This window comes from Botrytis fragariae (assembly GCF_013461495.1).
Source record: "Botrytis fragariae strain BVB16 chromosome Unknown tig00000037, whole genome shotgun sequence".
Lineage (NCBI taxonomy): Eukaryota > Fungi > Ascomycota > Leotiomycetes > Helotiales > Sclerotiniaceae > Botrytis > Botrytis fragariae.
The window spans coordinates 347,664-368,258 of NW_023500990.1; the positions used below are offsets into that span (position 1 = coordinate 347,664).

At 41.4% G+C, this 20,595-nt stretch overlaps 6 protein-coding genes across 6 annotated transcripts; 3 read left to right on the forward strand and 3 right to left on the reverse strand.

The window, feature by feature from the left end:
- Positions 1–156: 156 nt before the first annotated feature.
- Positions 157–2,146, forward strand: Bfra_011446 (putative c6 zinc finger domain protein; the record flags this gene model as incomplete). The annotated part of the gene is made up of 2 exons (XM_037341773.1): positions 157–285; positions 338–2,146. 2 exons carry the CDS (start codon positions 157–159, stop codon positions 2,144–2,146), a joined length of 1,938 nt encoding a protein of 645 aa, XP_037194630.1.
- A 189-nt stretch (positions 2,147–2,335) lies between these two features.
- On the reverse strand, positions 2,336–3,337 carry Bfra_011447 (putative tetrahydroxynaphthalene reductase protein; the record flags this gene model as incomplete). The annotated part of the gene is made up of 3 exons (XM_037341774.1): positions 2,336–2,473; positions 2,522–2,682; positions 2,733–3,337. 3 exons carry the CDS (start codon positions 3,335–3,337, stop codon positions 2,439–2,441), a joined length of 801 nt encoding a protein of 266 aa, XP_037194631.1. The 3' UTR covers positions 2,336–2,438.
- Positions 3,338–4,785: 1,448 nt separating this feature from the next.
- Positions 4,786–5,458, forward strand: Bfra_011449 (putative conidial pigment biosynthesis scytalone dehydratase arp1 protein; the record flags this gene model as incomplete). The annotated part of the gene is made up of 3 exons (XM_037341775.1): positions 4,786–4,856; positions 4,924–4,979; positions 5,039–5,458. Exons 1-3 carry the CDS (start codon positions 4,829–4,831, stop codon positions 5,456–5,458), a joined length of 504 nt encoding a protein of 167 aa, XP_037194632.1. The 5' UTR covers positions 4,786–4,828.
- A 2,921-nt stretch (positions 5,459–8,379) lies between these two features.
- Positions 8,380–10,572, reverse strand: Bfra_011450 (putative fad binding domain protein; the record flags this gene model as incomplete). Its single annotated transcript, XM_037341776.1, has 3 exons — positions 8,380–10,100; positions 10,163–10,362; positions 10,427–10,572. The coding sequence occupies 3 exons, from the start codon at positions 10,570–10,572 to the stop codon at positions 8,380–8,382; spliced, it is 2,067 nt and encodes a 688-aa protein (XP_037194633.1).
- Positions 10,573–11,649: 1,077 nt separating this feature from the next.
- On the forward strand, positions 11,650–12,713 carry Bfra_011451 (putative catechol dioxygenase protein; the record flags this gene model as incomplete). The annotated part of the gene is made up of 4 exons (XM_037341777.1): positions 11,650–11,927; positions 11,986–12,350; positions 12,397–12,464; positions 12,525–12,713. 4 exons carry the CDS (start codon positions 11,650–11,652, stop codon positions 12,711–12,713), a joined length of 900 nt encoding a protein of 299 aa, XP_037194634.1.
- Positions 12,714–14,980: 2,267 nt separating this feature from the next.
- On the reverse strand, positions 14,981–17,885 carry Bfra_011452 (putative wd domain-containing protein; the record flags this gene model as incomplete). Its single annotated transcript, XM_037341778.1, has 10 exons — positions 14,981–15,764; positions 16,320–16,523; positions 16,625–16,731; positions 16,781–16,840; positions 16,891–17,049; positions 17,103–17,123; positions 17,173–17,292; positions 17,350–17,418; positions 17,474–17,586; positions 17,786–17,885. 10 exons carry the CDS (start codon positions 17,883–17,885, stop codon positions 14,981–14,983), a joined length of 1,737 nt encoding a protein of 578 aa, XP_037194635.1.
- Between the last annotated feature and the right edge of the window lie 2,710 nt (positions 17,886–20,595).

The window sequence follows — 20,595 nt, forward strand, 5'->3', positions numbered from 1 at the left end:
CAGACCTTCCCCACTCTGAATCACGTTCCTCCTTAATGATTTGTCTACATTTTCTTGATAATCAAATCCATTTTGCTATTGACAATACTTCGGCAGAGTGTTGGTTAATGCCAATCGAGTTTCAACTATACCTCAGCAAGATTGTTCCGTACCACGATGGATATTTCTTCCACTTCAGAAGTTTCAGGCACTTCATCCTCTTCAACTGTAGGTCAGGAAAATGTGACCAATGCTCGTCGAGCCCCGAAATCTCGTCAGGGTTGTCAAAGATGCAAGACCAAACGTGTAAGACTCGCTTGTCAGGAACATAATAACTTGAATAATGACATGAAGGTAGTTAAAATGTGATGAGAAGAAGCCGCATTGCCTTCAATGCGTCAAAAGAAAAGCAGAGTGTTGCTATGCTTCACAACGACTAGTTTGGTCGACAAAGCATGAGAAGATTCTTGTTGAGAATAATGATAGACCACTACCATCTTCAGCGAAAGCTCTGAAGAGGCAGTTGGAGGTCGGGTTGAAATCTTCCGTGGACCAAATGCCTGGCAGAAGAGTGACGGAATGCAACACAATTATTGAACATGCCGAATCCTGCGAAGGAAGCCAAAATGGATCTGTAAAGAGCCCTGAGACTACGGTTCGGAGATTGTCCACTCCGACTTTCACTGACAGTCTTTCCGCCATTCGGTATCAACTGAATAACTCGACTGTACCTGAGTTTCTCGTTCACCTTCCAACCATGCTTGTGGAATACTATTTTGGGTATATTTGTGTAATATTCTCCTCATTTGATGGCATTTTTAATCCGTTTCGGTCTACCGTTGGCCAACTTTGGGACGACTCAGCACCGATATACTACGCTATTCAGAGCATGGCCGCTGCTTATCTTTCACATGACTTCCCACGCATGTCCGTTGTCGGAGCTCAAATGCAACGAGAGACATTTAAGTGTTTATATCAATCGAATAGTGCTGGGGTAGAATCTCATGATAATATTGACAAGACTCTCTTGACTGTACTTTTGGTTGGACAAACTACAGCATGGCACAATCCTCGAGATTTAGGTCTAGCACATCTGAAGACGGCCAAGAGATTGTACAAGCAACGTCTATCACGACAAGGTGCGAATTCAGATAACAAAGTGCGGCGACAAAATGAGTTTTTTCAGCAGTGTATCTTGTACTGGGATATGTTGGCTGGATTTGTTGAAGATGAAGAAAACATCGCCATGCTAGAGGAGGACAGTACGCTGGTAGAAAGTGTCACCGCCCCAAATACAGACCACCAAATATTTCCTCACCCCTGGACTGGAGTGGCGCCGAAGATTCAGCGATTGTTCGCGCAGGTTGGAAGGTTGATTCGATCTTATCGAAAGTCAACATTTAATTCAATTCCAAATATTGCTCTCAGTGATCCATTCTTTGATTTCAATTCTATGCCTCTTCAATCAACTGTCTTCGCTAGCATCGAGTGGACCAACAGAGCACGATATTTAGAAGAAAAATTACTGGCAGTAAATTTACCAACCGAAACTGAACTTGTCGATGCTGGTGACGAAAATACACCCGTAAGGCAATACATCCTGCTAGCGGAAGCATATCGATGTGCTGCTCTCCTAGAGATATATCGTATATTCCCTTCAATCTATTTAAATCGACAGCCTGACTCTCAAGAAATACTGTCCTTGCCAGTTTCGCATTCCGTTGAGGAATTTTTGATTTCGCTTGCATTACATGTAACATCTATTCTCGAGAAAATACCGTCAACATCTGGTACTCGGTGTCTTCAGCCTATTGTCATGATTGTTGCTGCAAGTGAGCTTAAATTCTCTACAGCATCAATGAACGCATTTTCTATCGATACACCTTTCGGGGCAAGCCAGTTCGAGGGACCTGGTTACAGACATAGATCCACCTCAGGTGGTGCAGCAATTTCCAATAGTATCACTAATTTTGAAGTGGATATTGCGGCAGCTCGTCGGTTCATCATCACTCGCTTTCAAGAGTTCAAACTGTCTTTACCTGCGAAGCCCATGACGAAAGCGTTAATACTGATAGAAGAGACTTGGGCAAGGGCCGATATTGGACAAGAAGTATTCTGGAGTACGTTACCTCACTTTGTCACAATCTTTGTAACAATTTCACCTTAAGTATATACTAACTCATTTTGTGTGTAGTGGATGTGATGTCAGAAATGAATCTGGAATGCATATATGGCTAGATTATTCCATTCAAGTTACCCTCATACACGGAAACACGAGAACTGCATCAATCATCATTTACAGGACCAAATCAATATTTAACAATGTTATTATATTTTTCATTCGTTCTATATGTCCCTAGAATTTTATCATCTATAAACCGGACGAGGTACTCCTGCAAAGAACCGACAATTCATGATGCATAACTCCATCAACTTCAGATCCACGCGATATTACTATTTTACTTTCCACCACCATTGAGCTGGAGAATTTGTCCTACATAACGTTAGTCACACGAACGATTATTTTCATGATAGACCTTACCATTGACCCATTCAGATTCAGGGCCTGCCAAGAATGACACAACTCTTCCGATATCTTGTGGAACACCGACACGTCCAAGTGAGCATACGGAAGCAAGTCCCTTATCAATAATATCTACATCCATGCCTTCAAATCCACCTGGGACGTAATGCCATGCATTTCTATTCTATGTTAGCGTTGCTTCTTGGGACTAGGCTCTGGAAGGACTTACTGCTCGTACATATCGGTTTTGATTCCACCGGGAGCAATACCGTTGCATGTGATCTTCTTTTTACCACAGTCCTTGGCGAAAGATCTAACGAAGCCTTCGACGGCCGCCTTACTTCCAGCGTACAAAGCATGATTTGGTACACCGGACATATTGGCAGCGATAGAAGACATCAAAACAATTCTTCCGTATTCCTCGAGGTGAATAAGAGCTTGTTGAGCGACAAAGAATTGAGCTCTGGTGTTAAGGCCGAAAACTCTGTCGTAATCCTCTTCGGTAACATCTTCCTCCTCCTTAAATATTTCGGTACCCGAATTACTCATAACAATATTGAGCTTTCCGAAATGTGCCTTAGCCTCCTCGAACAAACGTCTGACTTCTGGAACCTTGGAGACATCGGCTTTGATAGCAAATCCCTTGCTACCGAGTGCCTCAATCTCCTTAACAACCTTTTCAGCTGGTCCGGCAGAGTTGGCATAATTGATAACAACGCTTGCACCACGGGCAGCAAGCTCAAGAGCGATACCTCGACCAATTCCACGACCGGAACCTGTTACGAGGGCGACCTTTCCCTCAAGAGTCTTGAATGGTGCTGGTGATGCAGACATTATGTTTTTATAAATATTTAACGTAACGTATGAATGGGTATATGATATGAAAGTACAAAAGATGCAAGAAAGATTATACAGAAATATAAAGCGTGGAACGATAAATGAAGTTGTATATTGAACTGGGCAATGAACATCTTATATCACTGGACAAACCCGGCCACGACAGCTCCTCGGACCTCTCGGTCTTCGGGCGTACATAAGAACGCGGCGAGGCTTTAGAGGCTTCCATTCCATCCATAGGCAGTGCTCGTGCAGTTTGAAATTCCTGTGTATACTGACACCCATGCAATTCCGATGCGATGAATCGCTGATGAGAATAAGAAAAGAACGAATTACAGATCATCACTATTACCCGATAGGGTATCAACACAAGGCAGGGCCCAATAACTCGCCAACTCCAAACAATCATAACTGTACAATTTACGCCCAATTTATATTCATGACAATTGTTGATAATATGTTTCAACAATTCTCCGCACGGCAATGCACGGATTTTGGTAGTAGGATCAAGTGTAGTCCGCTCACTGACTAGGGTAGCCAGGTAAGCGAAGGCTTTGCAAGCTGAAGGTCTGATCATTTTCCAATCATATCACTCATAGAAACTAGATCCTTTCTTCTTCGATAAGTCTTATTCTACTTTCAGGTTATTGATCATCTGATCTAAATCCCATTGAGTTTGGTGGACGGGAAATATCTCCGAATTAATACGAGAAATTGTCAAAGTTGTTGGGTGGTACTATTACATGCATTGAGTGAGGGCCGCTTTGGCTAGGCCATTGACTACTATCTTTAGGGTTGAAACATCCCCACATTGAGGTCACTCCCCACTTGAACCCATGTCTTTGGATCGACATTGATAGCTTCATGATTCAGTTTGACAGATCTAACATCAGCATAGTAGCCATTCACCATGAAACAATATCAAAAGCGATTGCGAGATGCAGCCAGAAAACAACATGCAGTAACACGATCCCAGTAAAGTCCGGACTAATCTCATCGTCATCAACTTCATCATCACCATCTCAGCCTTGGCTTACGGAGCTCCAACCATTGTTGCGATGCGATGAGAAACAACAAATTCCTCTACAGTTCGCTTTAGTTGTTTCAGATCCGTCCAAAAACTGGAGGAAGTCCGAACAAGATTCGGTATTGACAGCATTCTACCACACTATCACTAGGATAATGTTTATTGTATCCATTAGAAGAAAAGGTACCAGGGGTCATGGCGTGCATATTCGTCCCGGAGGTTGCACAAGCAGCCGGACTCGGGCTCAGGAATTTCACCAAAGAGCGAGGCCGCGAGGAATCGAAGTGCCGCGAAACTCAAGCCCAAGATAGCTCATGCTTGGATCGTTAGTTCTAGCAGTGTACATATATGATGTGGGAGTCGTCGTTGTCCATTCGAATTTTTCTTTTGACATTCCATTCACACTCGTCTTCATATTTACATCAATATCTACCTACACAAACAACACATCCTCAATCAATATGGCTCAAGGCAGAATCTCATTCGAGGGTAAGCATCTTATTTTTTGTCTTCGAACAATAAATTGATGATAAGGAATAATGCTCACAAGATATAGACTACCTCGACCTCACAGCATTAGTCTTCGACTGGGGTGACAGCTACGATGCAAAGGTAACTCAACCCCATGCTTCCTCCCACCTAATTCCCCACATCTTCTGACACTCCCACAGGACTGGAAAAGACTCGAATCCATCATCGCACCCGAGCTCCTCGTAGACTACACCACCATTGGTAAAGCCCGTTGGGAAGCCATGCCCGCCTCCCAATTCATGGCCATGGTAACCGATGACGATTTCCTTGGCGATCCTTGCGTCAAGACCCAACATCTTCTCGGTGCTACCCGCTGGGAAAAGATTTCAGACGATTATGTTATCGGTCATCATCAATTGAGAGCTGGTCATCAAGTGTATAAGAATGCGGATTTGAAGGAGATCAAATTGAAGGGTCATAGTCATGCGACTAATGAACATTATTACAAGAAGGTCGATGGGGTTTGGAAATTCGCGGGGTTGAAACCACTTGTGAGATGGAATGAGGGTGATGGAGAGAATGATTTCTTGAGGGTTTTCAAGGGAAGTTACAAAAAGTAAATGGGAAAAGTGATATCCAGTTAGGTTAGGTGTCTGGGGTATGAAAGGTCGATTTGGAGTCTTCTCGGGATGATAGCCTTTGGTGTTGTTGAGGTCAATTTATCTATTCTTCTATCTGGTTCTTGAATGTTTGAGTGAAGTGTATTTTCTTTTCTGGGTGACAAAGTTGTTACTCTGTTCTGGGTTTTATACATCATTGGCGTGAGTTTTTAATCCGGATATTCATTGCTCATCTACATGGAGCATAGAATTATACCAATTTTCTCTACAACAATCTTTCTGTTGTTGATAAAGATACTGTACATGCCGTCCCAAACCTTGTTATTGTTAAATATTTATTATTGCGCATCTATTATCTCGATTTTCTAATTAGAAACATATACTTATATACGATACAAACATGCTGATGTATATTCTATCAATATAAAATCCATCCCATCTCCCATGTCCCCTTATATCATATCCCATCACATCCCATTAATCCACATAATAAGATCAAATAAACAAACTTCCAAATCCTTTCCTAGATCTTTCAACCTCACAGTTCCATATCTCAATTCCATATCTCGAAAAGATCTCAAGAGTAAGATAATAATAATGTAATATCTATAACTTCGGAGTTTTCAAATACATTATGAGATTTATCATGGAGTGAATATTGATGTTGATGTTAATGTTAAGGATTGAGGATGAGTGTTTTTGTCTTTTGTCTTTTGTATTGCAGAGAGTGGTGTGTGGTATATAAGATATAAGATATGAAATACTAGATGTTCTTTTATATATCTATATCAAGAGGAGAGAATTGGAGGTGAGATATTCGATGGATCTGTAGAAAGCAGTTCTCTCGAATCAAATACACTCACTCACTCATGGATCTATCCGCTGCGTAGGCTGAGATCAGAGGAGAGGAAATTCATTGCATACTCGTCATATGGTAACATCTGTGAGTCGTGAATCATGAGTCGTGAGGAATTGATTCCACATCCCATTTTCCTTCATGATTTTCGATACAATATCCAGCATCTCCTTCATACTTACTCCAAAGGCGAGACTCGACAGAGAGTAAGTGAATCATAATGCAGGAAGCGAGAGGAGAATAAGAAGAGAAAGGGGAATATAAACCCCACTATTCTACCATCTAAATCCTTTTCTTCTCTTTATGTGTATTGAGAAGTCGCAGACAATCAAAAATGAAGGACCAGTGAAGCGATGTTGAGCTCGATTATCTCTCTGAGGAGAGATAGAGAAATATAGAAATTGAGAGGGAATTTGGGGGATTATGTTGTTCCATATGTACATAGCTAGTAGTGTAAATAAATGCTTATGGATTGGCGGGGTTTGACAACAACAGACATATGCGAAAACTTGTTGTATTTTTGATAAAAACATATCGTCGATATTACGCATATCCTTTTTGTCGTTGTCATCTTTTCTTTCCCACTCTCTGCCGTTCTTCTTCACAAAACAAAACAAAACAAAACCACCCTACCCACTTACCTATCTTATCCCCATCGCAAGTTGAAATCTTCATCTCTCATCCCTCATACCCATCTCATACCCATCTCACTTCAAGACTCCGTGAAGAATCGAGACATATCTTGCAATACATTCGAATGTGTGTAAGAGGTTATGGTACTTTTATGTTCCAAGTTTAAGGTTTATAAATACCGTCCTTGTAAGATTTTGGGGCGATATTACACGGATGAATCAGTGAATTTGAATTACTCTGGCTAGTTCTCTATACCCTATCTACTACCTACCTACTTAGGGTTGTCAGTGAATCAATCATACAACACTTTCTTCATCCATACTCTCAAGAGCTCAAGAGTCCAGAAGTGAATAAACAATAAGAAAGAGCGCGGATCGGGAACCCACCCATGAGGCAAAGATAGAATACAAAACAACAATCATGAGTATGTAAACCACCCCCCTCCTCCTCTCACGCCTCAACAGAAGCGCACGAGGCAATCCCAACCTCTCTTCTGAAGCCGGAGGGACCGCAGATTAGCAGAATTGGGAAGTTCAGCTACTTTGATTCCGACGAGTTCTTAGACCTCGCAGCTTGATTGTATGTGTCATCATTTGTAAGGATCGAGGTTAAATGACAACGACAATAATGATACCAACAACGAAAAAACAACAGAACGATTCACCTAGAATAAAATGCTCGAGAATCTTACATCGTAACAACAATATCCACTCCACACCACAAGGTTTCTTTCTATCACCCCCCTCTCTCATATTAAAGCCAGCAGTAATACTCCATCCTCTCCTCCAACTCTTCCTTTCAAATCCGCAAATTCGAAAATTACTGTACTTCCTCTCGAGATCCTTTAGTATTCTTGATGAACCTCAGTCTAGTACTCAATATCAATATTAACATCAAAACCAGAATCAACATTCCCCATGCAACCCTATCAAAACAGCGATTTCATGACCTTTCTACCAGGTCCTAGGCGAAAACAGCCACGCACAGGTTGATTTCAAGGTGATATCAGCTATTTCCAACGAGAGATGTCCTTCATTCCCCTTTCCACCACTTTCAGCCAGATCCAGGGCACATCCTCCCACCCCCCGAAATTACAGATATGCAACAAGACTTTCCTATACACTCTCCCCCCTCACCCTCTCTTCTATTGGTCCAAATTCCACCTTCTTTCTTTTTGTTGCATATCTAAAACCAATGCGGGCTCGCTGTTTTTGCCTGATACCATCCGGACGTTTGGGTTGGATTTTGGGTGCATAGTCCTACTACCTACCTTAGGGACTTAGTCTTCAGAGAAATGGTATTGGACATGAAAGAGTATAATTCTTTGGCCCACTTCTCCTTTCAGACACAATTCGATCCAAAGGTATATATATCCCCATCGAATCCATACTCTCCCACAGCCCACAGCCCACAGCCCATAACCCACAAACCGCTACATCCCAACCCCAACTCCAACACCCTCATCCATCAAATTCCATTCTATTCCCTCCACCTTTCCAACCATAAACCCCTCCAAAAACCCCTCAACCTCACCTCCATCCTCCAACTCCCCAATCCAACTAACATACTGATCCGGTCTCACCAACACCATACAACCCCTCTTCTTATCCACTCCAAACCCTTCATACGCCTTCCCATACCCTTCATGATACGAAAGATCATCCACATAGACCTTGTTATAATCACAACCATCCCTCTTACTCCAAGGATGAAAGATCTCCGGAAGATCTAGAAGTTCGATGTTTATTCGCGGTGCGCTATGGATCATCAGAATTTCGATTGCCGAGTCGTTTCCGTTGGTTCCTAGTGTATATTTTGCCGTGAGAGACTTTAATCCTTCACTCAGAATTTCGATTCGAAACATTTGATTCCCGTTTGATATATCTCCTGCGAAAACTACAATTCTCCAACGTCCATCACTTTTTAAGAGTTCTTGAAAATGCCAAGGTCTCGCATCTGATTGATTGAGGACTTTAAAACTGGGCATTCGCATTCCGATTTTGATATTACTGGCCAACCGTTGTTTTCCTATAACTCTAGCTTTAATGTTCGAGGCGACTCCGATCTCATAACCTTGTGCTGCAGCATCATCTTCTTTGGCAACAATGATACTAGCGCCGTAATTGACAGATACACCACTAGCAAATAAGTTCCCCTTCTCGAAAACGTCTTTGAATTCTTCCATACTGATACCCTCTTCATCCATGATATCTTTTGCTGGCCGACCAGAAAATAATCGAGAAAATTTATGGTCAAAAGTAATCAGTTCTTGAGCAACGGCGTGGCGTTCAGATTCGTACGTTTTCAAGATGGATCGAGTAGCAGTTCCATTGAGAACGGCAGCTATTTTCCATCCCAAGTTATATGTATCCTGCATACTAACATTCATTCCTTGACCAGCTTTAGGGGAATGGGTGTGTACTGCATCACCAGCCAGGAATATACGATCGCATTGAGAAAAATTCGAGGCAACTCGCTGGCCAATTTGATAACCCGTCCACCAATCACAGTATTCGTAATCTATTTTGTAAGGTGCCATTATTTTTTGAGCAGAATCCAAAATCATTTTGGGGTTGATGGACCATCGCTCAATCTTTGATCCAATTTCTGTTGTAGTGATCTGGATGTAGAGTCTGACGAGTTTGTTTTCTCTTGGAATTACCATCATGCTACCTGATTTCGAAGAATGAATTGCACACCTCATTCGAATATCTGGAAAGTTTGTGAGGGGAATAATATCAAGTACACCCCAAATTAAATCGGTTTGTTCACCTTCGAGTTGGATTCCTAATTGTCTTCGTGTCCAAGAATGCGCACCATCACATCCAATTAGATATTTTGCCTTGACTGTCTCATTTATCACTGTTAGGTCATTTTCATGTGCATCACTCAAAACTTCATCTGTATCATCATCAGCAGCTATGTTACTTCGGAAAAGACCATCGGAAGTTGCTGCTCCATCTCTTGTTGCTTGACTCTGCCTGGGGTTAATTTGATCATCGGTGAGATGTTGTAAAACGACTTCAATAGGATATTCATTTGGATCTTCCACTTTTGTTTCGTCAAAAGCTAGCGTGTATGGAAATATCCCACGTTCAACTTTGATTTTACTATGTTCTTCGAGGGAATCGAGAAAGAATTGTTCTATACGACCTTGAGAGAAACATTTGTGTTACTTTACTTGTCACTGTCATGGAATAATCCATTGTACATACCTTGATGCAAAACAACCTGTTGAAACCTACTAATTCCTGGAATAGTATCTGGTATTCTATCCGATCTTCTCAACTTTCCTTCAGAGTCTGGATTCCAGAGACAAATCTCAAGCATATGATTGCTTTCCTTCCATACTCTATCTGCAAGATCAAACGAATCAAGAATTTCCAAGGTACGACATTGAAGTCCATCAGCTTGACTGGAACAAAACTCATGTTAGTCCATGGGTTTGTTGAATCTTGAAACTTTTCGATAATCCATACCCGGTAAAGATCTTGATGCCTCTCTTGTCAATAATTCGAGCATTGATTCCACAACGAGCCATCCATGTTGCTGCCATCAGGCCAGCGGGACCAGCTCCAATTATGAGAACATCCACTTTCGAGAAGGTTTCCCGAGTCATATCCATTGTTTTGTATACCCGCATAGAGCTTTCTTGATCGCCTCCGATTTAGAAAGTCCCACAGGCAGCAAATATTGAAGTATGATGAAGATATATCGCAAAGACGCTTAGAACTTTGGTCAATTGAAGGATTGGAAAGAGAAGTAGATAGTGATTCACGGAATTGCGTTGATAGCTTAACTTGAAGCTGTTCTTCCAACTCAACTCCAGCTCGATGCGGGGTTACATATGAGGATCACAAATGGCGTACGAAGGGTAGTATTCTTTGCAATCCTGCTGATGCAGATGACGATAAAGCCATGGCTTACTTGTATTTGAAAGGGAAGTCGTTACTGGCCAGAGAAGGAAGTGGCATTGCAACTGCGCAGACAGGTGTTTGTATAACCTTGGTCTTTATGTTTTCAATTGCCTATTGTCATACCCAGGGCTTGGATGGATGGTTTGTATCGCGTCGAGACTTCGGACGATCGAAACAGGTGAAGACAGTGCAATTGGTGAACATATCTCCTGGTTCATGATTTGTACCGCAACTCTCCTCTTCGTACCGTGGATAATGCGGATGGCGGAATGAAGAGTCTTTCAAAGCTCACCACCGGCACATGAATCATTGCGGGGTTTCATCATCGGGGAGGTAAGGATCTTTCCAAGATTTCCCTTCCTAGTTGGCTCGTAAATCCCGACCTCCCGATTGGCTCCAGCCACTTATCTCCGGACCCCACCAATGTACCTTACCTAAGTTCCCCTTCACATCCCAAGCTTCATCTACTGATTCATTCCGTCGACACCGAAAATCCATTCATACTGTGGGGTGTTGCGGGGTCCAAGACTTCACAATTGTAACAGGTAGGACTGATTGTCTCATCAATTGTAAGCCATTAGAAATGTCTGGCGCTATGTGGACCGAGAAGTTGTGCTTTTCGTGGAAAGTTGAATCGAAGCCGCCATGATCCGTCGGAAGTGCAGTACCCTTCCGACGGATATATATTCTAACGTCGTCTAACAATTGACTCCATGAATTGATCGATACATTTCTATCATTTCTTCCCTCTTTTACTCTCACTCATACCTATCCATATATCCAAAATGGCCAACGCAACAGCAAACTCCCATGGCACTGCCTCACATAAATTCGATCCAAACTTCACACAAAATGTCATCGAGGCAATGGGACCCAAGACTAGTCCTCGTATGAGAGAAGTGATGAGTTGTCTCATCAAACATGTTCACGACTTTGCGCGAGAAGTAGAACTTACAGTTGATGAATGGATGTTGGGCGTTGAACTTCTGAATGAAGCTGGAAAGATGAGCGATCATAAGAGAAATGAGGGACAACTAGTTTGCGACGTCATTGGCTTAGAATCGTATGTTTTCATTCTCCCAGAAATATTGCTCCGTGTCTCTAATATCGTAAATCTACAGACTCGTGGACGAAATTACATTCAAAAAAGCTGCAGATGCAGTTGATGCTCCCACCGCAAGTGCGATTCTTGGACCATTCTTCCGACACGATGCTCCAGTCTTAGAAAACGAATCTTCGATCATTCAAACGGCAGTTGATGATGGAGAGATAGTATATATGCATGGAACAGTCACAGATCATAAGACCAAAAAGCCTATAGTTGGAGCTACGGTAGATGCATGGCAAGCATCAACAAATGGATTATATGAACAACAAGATGATGAACAAGCGGAACATAATTTGAGAGGAAAGTTTAAGACTGATGAGAATGGACATTATGGATTTTATTGCTTGAAGCCAACTCCATATCCTGTTCCTTTTGATGGTATGTCATTTGTCATCTTTGAAGAGGTAAGGCTAATCATTTCAAGGTCCTGCTGGCAAAATCCTACAATTATTAGACAGACATCCATTCCGACCCGCGCATATCCATTTAATTGTAAGTTCTAGCTTCCACCTTGGAAGCTGATATGTCACTCGACTAACATACAATCTACAGGTCCAACACGGAAATTACAAACCTCTCACAACCCAAATCTTCAATTCAAACGACGAATATCTTCAAAACGACTCGGTCTTTGCTGTTAAAGATTCGCTCATCGTCGATTTCGTACCTTTGAAGGGTAATCCCAAAGCATCTTTAGAACTCAATTATCCCGTTGTTCTTGCTCCCCAAACTGGCGCATAGAAAGTCGTCTAGTATATCATCGGAGTGTAGGAGTACCATGGAATTTGCTTTGTTGAAATATTTCGAAATCCAATGTTGGAAGATCTTTTTTCTTCTTTTTGTGTTTTTTGCGGATTCCATGTTATGAACAAACTCTTTAGTAACCTTGTATCAAATCACTAATATCCCTAATTTCGAGTCTTGTCTCTACACTATCTGTGACATTACCCGGGATTTCCTCATCCATCATCATTCCTTCTAAATATCTACCTCTTGGAATCTCATCTCTTCTCCATACTACCTGAACTTTCCCAGTATTTTTCCCATCCACCATAATTTCTTCTTCCTTCTACCTACACAACCCTTCCCATCTCATCACAATAAGATACCTATATACTAGGTATACAATAAAAAATACTATAACAAATCCAAAATAAAATACCTAGTTTTTTATTTAGTATTTGGGATTTGAAATTTGATGGCTTGGATATAGATTTTTATATTGTTCTCATGTTACTCTAATGATATGGATAAGCACACCGTGAGCTTTTTTGTATTCGGGATAATAGAATGATATATTAATCTTTTTCTTTTTCTCTCTCTTTTTCTTTTTCTCTCTCTTTTTCTTTTTCTCTCCTTCATCTTTCTCTTCTTTCTTTCTCTTCTTAATTTCAAATGCAATACAATATAATATAAAATACTTGAAAACTCATCCAAGAAAGCAATCCTCATTCAATCATTCCAGCATCAGAAGTCTGAAGTCTGAAGTCTGAGAATTTTCGAATGACGAGAATGAGAATGAGAATGAGAATGAGAATGAGAATGTTAAGCACGACGTGTATCTTCAGACACGAGATTCCTAACCCGTTCACCCTTATTCCTGGTTACCCCTGGTGATCGTAAAGATGCCTTGTGAATGCCTCTCTTGTTTTCTTACTCTATAAATGTTCTCAGCCTCCATACACCCTCTGTTATCCTCATCTATTCTGTTTCTTCTACTCATTCCCAAATTTCATTACAATTATCTCCACCTCATGCCCTCATGCCCTCATCACCTCCCAACTCCTACTCCTACCTACTCTTCCCCCAACTCCCTATACACTCTCCATTATACTATCCTACAATTCCCCTGAACAACCCTTCTCGAAAACCCAAAAAATATTCTCACATTCCGCATCTCCTTCTCTCCTTCTCCCCTTCTCTCCTCTCTTTCCACCCCATAACCCATAATTCACAACACCCAATTCACAACACCCACTTCACAACACTCAATTCACAATTCACAACTCAAACCCACCACACTATCACCCACAATCAACCCTCCATCACCCAAACAAAAACATAGCATGGGAGAATTTCACAAGTATAAGTAGGTTAAGCTGCGCGAGGAAGAAATGAGGTAGATCTTATATAGTTCTGACCTTCATTTATATTTTCAATCTTTATTTCTATTCCTGACCTTCATTTGCATTTCGAACTTCATATTTTTATTTGTATTTTAACCTTCATTTGTATTTTAACCTTCATTTGTATTTTAACCTTCATTTGTGTTTTAACCTTCATTTATATTTTAACCTTCATTTATATTTCAACCCTTATCTATATTTACATTCCTGAATATCATTTTTCCATTCATTTTTCCGTTCAGACTTATATATCATATCATATCATAAACAAAAAAACAGAAGAAACAGAACAAATAAAAAAACAAAGGAAAGAAAAAAAGAATACAAGTATACCAACAAATCAAACTATCAAGCTATCAAACTATCAAACTATCAAACTATCAAACTATCAAATTCCAGTATCACTACATCTTCACTACATCTTCACTACATCTTCACTACATCTTCACTACATTCCCACTCATCTTCACTACATCTTCACTCATCCCCACTCACACACTCACACATTCCACCCACTCACCATCACCCCTTGAGAAAAAGATAAGAAGAGGGAAAAACAGAGAAAGAAATACAGCAAAGAAGGAAAAAAGAAGGGAGAAAAAAAAAAAAAGGAGAAAGAGGGGAAAAATATGATAAAAGAAGAAGAAATCAAGATACTCGTGCACTCATACCTACAAATCCAAGATTCCACATAATCATTCCCAAGTGTGATTCGGTCTAGATGCCAGATGGCAGTACGAGATATGAAAAAGAATAGTGTAGAATTGTTGAAGAGAACAGGAAGATATCGAATTTGTATTTTCCGTTCTATAAATACAATCTCCCATCCTCCACCCCCATCACATCTCATTCCCCTCCCCACATCTCATTCCCATCCTCATCTTACTTCTCCCCCGCGCCCCACCTCCCCAGCACACCCACGACTCCCTCCCCCCCAGCAACTACACACCACTCCCCCCCTCTACTCCAAGCACATCCTCTGCCCATAAAGCTCCAGCCCGGTACCGTCTCCACCTTGTGCGGCAGCAATCTCTTCAACGGATACGCTTGACGAATATCATATTTTTGATTCCACAATTTAATATCCATTCTCGTGGTTGGTATCTTTTCCACAATGATACCTCCTGATTCACCTTCTAATTTCAATCCGTTGAGAGTTGAGTGAGAGGCAATGTTTGTGTGTGAAGATGGACCAGAAACACTTGTTGTGGTGGTGGTTGAGCTTGCTGGACTTGCATCTCTCACTCTATCTGTGACACTTTTGAAAGCTCCTCCTCTTTTACCTCTGGTACGGAAAGGGGTTAAGAATGCCGGACGTTTCATTTTACTTTGGGGTGGTTCTTCGGAATTGGGCGTTTGTTGACCAGATGTTAGGCCAGAGTTTGAAGCAGAAAGAGGTCCTTGTGATTCAGGTTCATGTTTAGAGGTAAAGTGCGGAGGTAAAGAGCGTAAATATTCGTTATAAGCGACTAGACGATTGAGATCCCAGAAGTAAACTTTGGATCCTAGAGCAGGGATTGCGAGTATAGAATGAGATATTTGAGGAAGGCCAGTGTTTGTGTCTAAATTTGGATCGGCATCGATGGACAAAGATTGATTTGAAAGTGGAATGCCTTCAAAAAGCGAAAAGCGAATCCAAGCTGTTTCTGTTCCTGGAGTAGAAAATCTGAATTGAAATTAATTATGGATTGGTGAAATTGAAGATATAAGCATGGCCATAGAGATAGAAATGGAACGATGTAAATCTAAGGGAGCAGGTATTGCCTTGGATGACGCTCCGCTGGCCCTCCGGGGGCCACTGCCGTGGAGGCAGACTATTCATAAAGAAAATGTTCTTTTCAGTGATAAATAATCGTATTCATCCGAACACTGGAATAATATCTTATCTGCTGGAGAACCTAAGAGGGACGATCCAAGGATGTGTACCAAGCAACACGCGTGGGAAAATCTTTTAAGGACCAACATCGCTTTTATACTCAAGACTTCGAGCGTAGCGAGCTGAGGGGGTTTGGGGGCTTGCCCCCATAATACACCAAGAACAAGACCAGCAACAAAAAGTTACTACCATCATCATTGTACATTGAGATTGAAGTGGAAAGGGAGATTGCTTCCGGTCGTTATGCATTGAACAAATACAACTGATTTAAAACAAAATCTCAAATCTTCTAACAAAAGAGAAAGACAAACGAGTAAGAAAAAGTGAAGAAAGCAGAATACATACTCAATCAACCTGACATAAGGATCATTCTTTGTCGGATCCGTAAAACATGTCAAAGTTGCACTTCCATTAGCAGCCTCATGTTGAGTTGGTGCTTCATCTTGACTTGGAGGTCGTCCTTCAGAATCAAATCCGGTGATATCCCAAAGTACTATACAGTCCTCACATGCTGACCGAGAGAGAATAGAATCATCGTGGAATTGAACGCTTCGGAGGAGAATGTCAGTATGGATTCTCAATTGTGTCTTGAGGTATGGAAGGGACAGAGGGAAATTGAATATGGTGATGTTGGAGACATGAGGAACTACCAATCGATTGCACTAGTATGAATTTCAGATGTCGAGAAATGTGGGAATTGAATTTCTGTTGCTTTATTTGTTGCAGTATTTTCATCCGGGAAGATAGGTAATGTCCACTATATCATGTTAAAAATCACTGCTCTCTCCCAGAATAAGAATACTAACAAGACATATCATGTAATCTTCGCCACCGGACAATAAATATCGACCAGAACGATGAAAAGCCTTTTGTGAATTAGTGATCTGAGATAAATTTACGAATGATATCGACGTACGATTGTTAAAATGGTTGTTCTATGGCCACCTGATAATATCGCCGCACAAGGATGTTCCTCGTTGTTTTGATCTAAACTCCAGATTCGAATTGTAGTATCTTTGGAACAGGATGCTAACATCTGAGGATCAGTTGGAGAGATTATCAATTCATTGATTGCCTATCACTGATCAGTTCATGCGATTCTACTTTATGATGACTTAGTAATCATACTCCTCCGTGTCCTACAAGTACCTAATAATAATCAGCATTTGGTACACGACGACATTCCAATGTCACTCACCCTAATAAGTTCGCCCGAAAGTACATCCCAAATCTTGATTTTGGCAGTGAGTCCTGCTACACAAAGGAGAGGTTTCGCTAAATCCTTTGTCCAACAACATGCATAATGCTCTGTATCTGGCTAAGGATCTCGTATCAATGATCAACCATAAAATGGTTATTCAAATCAACGACTTACCTCCTCGTCGATAATCAATCGTACAATCTCGATTCCTTTCTTATCAGTAGGAGGTCTACATATCAAAATCTATGTGTGACTTAGTGATTTCGATGTGATGAGTGAAGGGAGAGGTAAAACTTACATGTCTCCCACCTACCACAGCATACATGGGATCAACACCCGGCTTAGTGTATGGATAAAATTTGACTGTCCAAAATTCATTATTTTCGATTGTTGGAGCATTTTTACGTTTTTCTGAAACTTGTCAGGCCATGATTAGGTATGAGGGGACACCGAAACGGGTTATCACATACCGGTAGGAAGATTCTAAAGAATGATACATCCAGTTAGATATTGGCTTTCTTCCACTCCCCGAGGAATCTTTCTTGATACGCGTCAAAGAAAACGTGGGTGGAAGCATATCAAATTCTCACCGACATGCTTCAAGAAACACCCGTAGTTGCATATTGGGATATGTACGAACTTACCGTAAATTGATGAGCCTCTTTTAATTTCGGCAATTCCCATTCACCATGTCCATGTTTCCAGCTCATGATTGCAGATTAAGTCAGAGTAAATAGTTACTTGATTGGCTATTGGTAGATTTTGAATGGAGTTCAATGCGGGTGGAAATGTGATAGGCGTTGCAGGACGCAATGTCGGAGGGCTCCAACTCTCGGAGTTGATACTACAAAGATATTCTTGGTCTCGATTCTGTAGGACTTGATTCAAAATACGGACCGATGTCTTCTTTACGTATGAAAAGGAAACCCGAGATGAGATCAAACGGATGCACTTGCTGTCAATCAATATCCCGCCCAAGAAGTTGTTTCCACCGACTTGCAGTAATGGGGTCCGAGAACGGGTGTGATAGAACTTTTCATCGAGATTTGAGTCGAATCTGGAGTAGTGAAAATTATTAGTCCACGTGATTATGGAGATGGATGTTTGTTGTTTGGTGTTTTGGTGTTTCGTTTCACCAAACCAGCCATGCTTTCAGAATACAGACGGGTTCGAATGGTCCCAAGGCGTAATCATTCCAGCCCGTTATGATTCATTCGGTCAAAGGAAAAACAAAAACAAAAGGAAAGGAAAGGTATAGTAAGCCTTGCACACACATTGATTGCGTAACTTTTGATAACCTCTCGACCTACCGAATTCACGGGAAGAGGTTTGTCTAGGTAGGTATGTAGGTATGTAGGTATGTGGGTATTCATTGCTTTGACGATGAATATCAAATTTAAGGCATAGTGCAGCGGAAGATTGTTTTTGGACATCAGCATTGACTTTGCTTACCTCTTTCCAATATGTGGTTGAATTTGATTGAATGTCAAAGATTACCGTTATCGCGTCTTTGCTTTCAAGACTTGATTATCATTCATGCCATACGGATTCAAGTTCCGAAGTATCTTTCTTATCTTTAGCCTTTCTTCTATTTTGATTATCGTGGGGTACCTGGGTATTCCGATAACGTGTTGATGAACCGGGAGACTAGGTAGGGAGGTAGTGAGGACCGAAATTGAAGGGGTCAATGATTCGGAAAGTTTGGGTGGGTGGTAGTGGTGGTAGTGGTGGTGGTTGAGGCGGCGGGAAGGGTAATAAGATTAGTAGGGAAGTGAGGGAAGTGAGGGAAGTGAGGGAAGTGAGTGGTAGAAGTTTGGGTGAGAATTCCTTTGGGGTTAGTGTAATATAGACAAGCAACAAGTTACAACACAGCTGGGGTAGAATTGATAATATATTATATACTTAAGTAGGTGATCGAGATATAATAATTATGGAATCAAAAATAGACTTAGAGGGTGGTCCAATCATCGGTTGCAGCTACACAGGTACGTATTAGTTGGAATCTTCTCTTGGCTTCATTACAACCTACGTCCTATTTACAACCTACTACTTGCTACTTACAATCTGCTACCTACTATCTAGCTATTCACCCATCTATTGCTCTTGTTATCATATCCCATCTATTGCTCTCGTTATCATATCCCATCTCTTACGTTACGCACGCTGCTGAAAAGGTTTCATCAAACCCCTCCATCATTACTACCCACGCTTGCTAATAAGTGAGTACTTCCCCGGTCCTGATTCAGGATTGCTTTTGCCAAAACTACCACTTACTAACCTTAACGTTACATATTCGTCAAATCTGGAATTCTCCAAGACATTTTGCCTTCATGATATCATCCCATGTGACAAGCAATCCAACAATACGAATACGAAAGAAAGGAAAGAGAAAGGGAAGGGATGGCAAAAAGAAGTTGATTCGAAGTTCTCCTATTTCAGTGTGTACACAGGTAGTAGGGATCATACTTGTGCTCATCGGGCCTGTATCTATGTACTCTTATCCTTTCTGTGCCTCCCGAACATATCCGATTTTCCATATCCCTTATCCCGTAACTGAGTGTGCATACAATACAACTTACCGTAGAACTTATAACAAATCCTCGTTATTCCATGCTCACCATTCTCTTGGTGATAGGTGTCATTGCATAGGCGGGTGTTACTTGATGGTTCCCGTAAGCTGTTTTGTCATGTAGTCACTCTCCTTCGCCAGCTCCCCTTAATATATTCCATCCTGATATCTTGGAGAATGCATCAACCATGCAACAAGTGGTCACACGGGGAAAGAATGGATTATCCGGCATGCTTGGATTGTACGAATGAGGCAGAGACGGAGCTGAGAAACATATGGCTTTTTCAATGTGTGGAGAACCAAGGAGAATGAATTGACTTTCCCCAAGACAATCCTTTCCAACGGGGATCCTGCAGATATTTCTCAAATTTCTTGGGCCAATTCAACCAATAGATATATCAATACCCAGTACCTTGTCGATAGTATTTATCCTCTCAAGCCTGGTCATAACCAAGCACTTTTCGAGGCTGAAGCCCTGAACCGCAGTAAGAAGTATATGGAGTAACATGGTCTAGAATGTCTGTCGAGATCAGTAATCAACCGATATTTGTTTTTCCCAAGAATAGTAAATGTCGCTCCGCTGGCCCTCCGGGGGCCATTGCCATGGAGGCCGAGTATCTGAATTGGATGGAGATGTCAAATATGGTAATGAGTCCACGGAAAGAGTATAGACAATCTTCACAATCGAGCTGAAGTTATCAAATGGGCAAGGGAGGGGTAGATGTCAATAAAACATGGCTAGTAAGTAAGTAAGATCTTGCCTCTATATATCCAACCTTTGACTCGAATACCCAGGGAGCCAGGCTCGAGCCAGGTACTCATCAGGTGGGTCTACATGCTGGCATGAATAT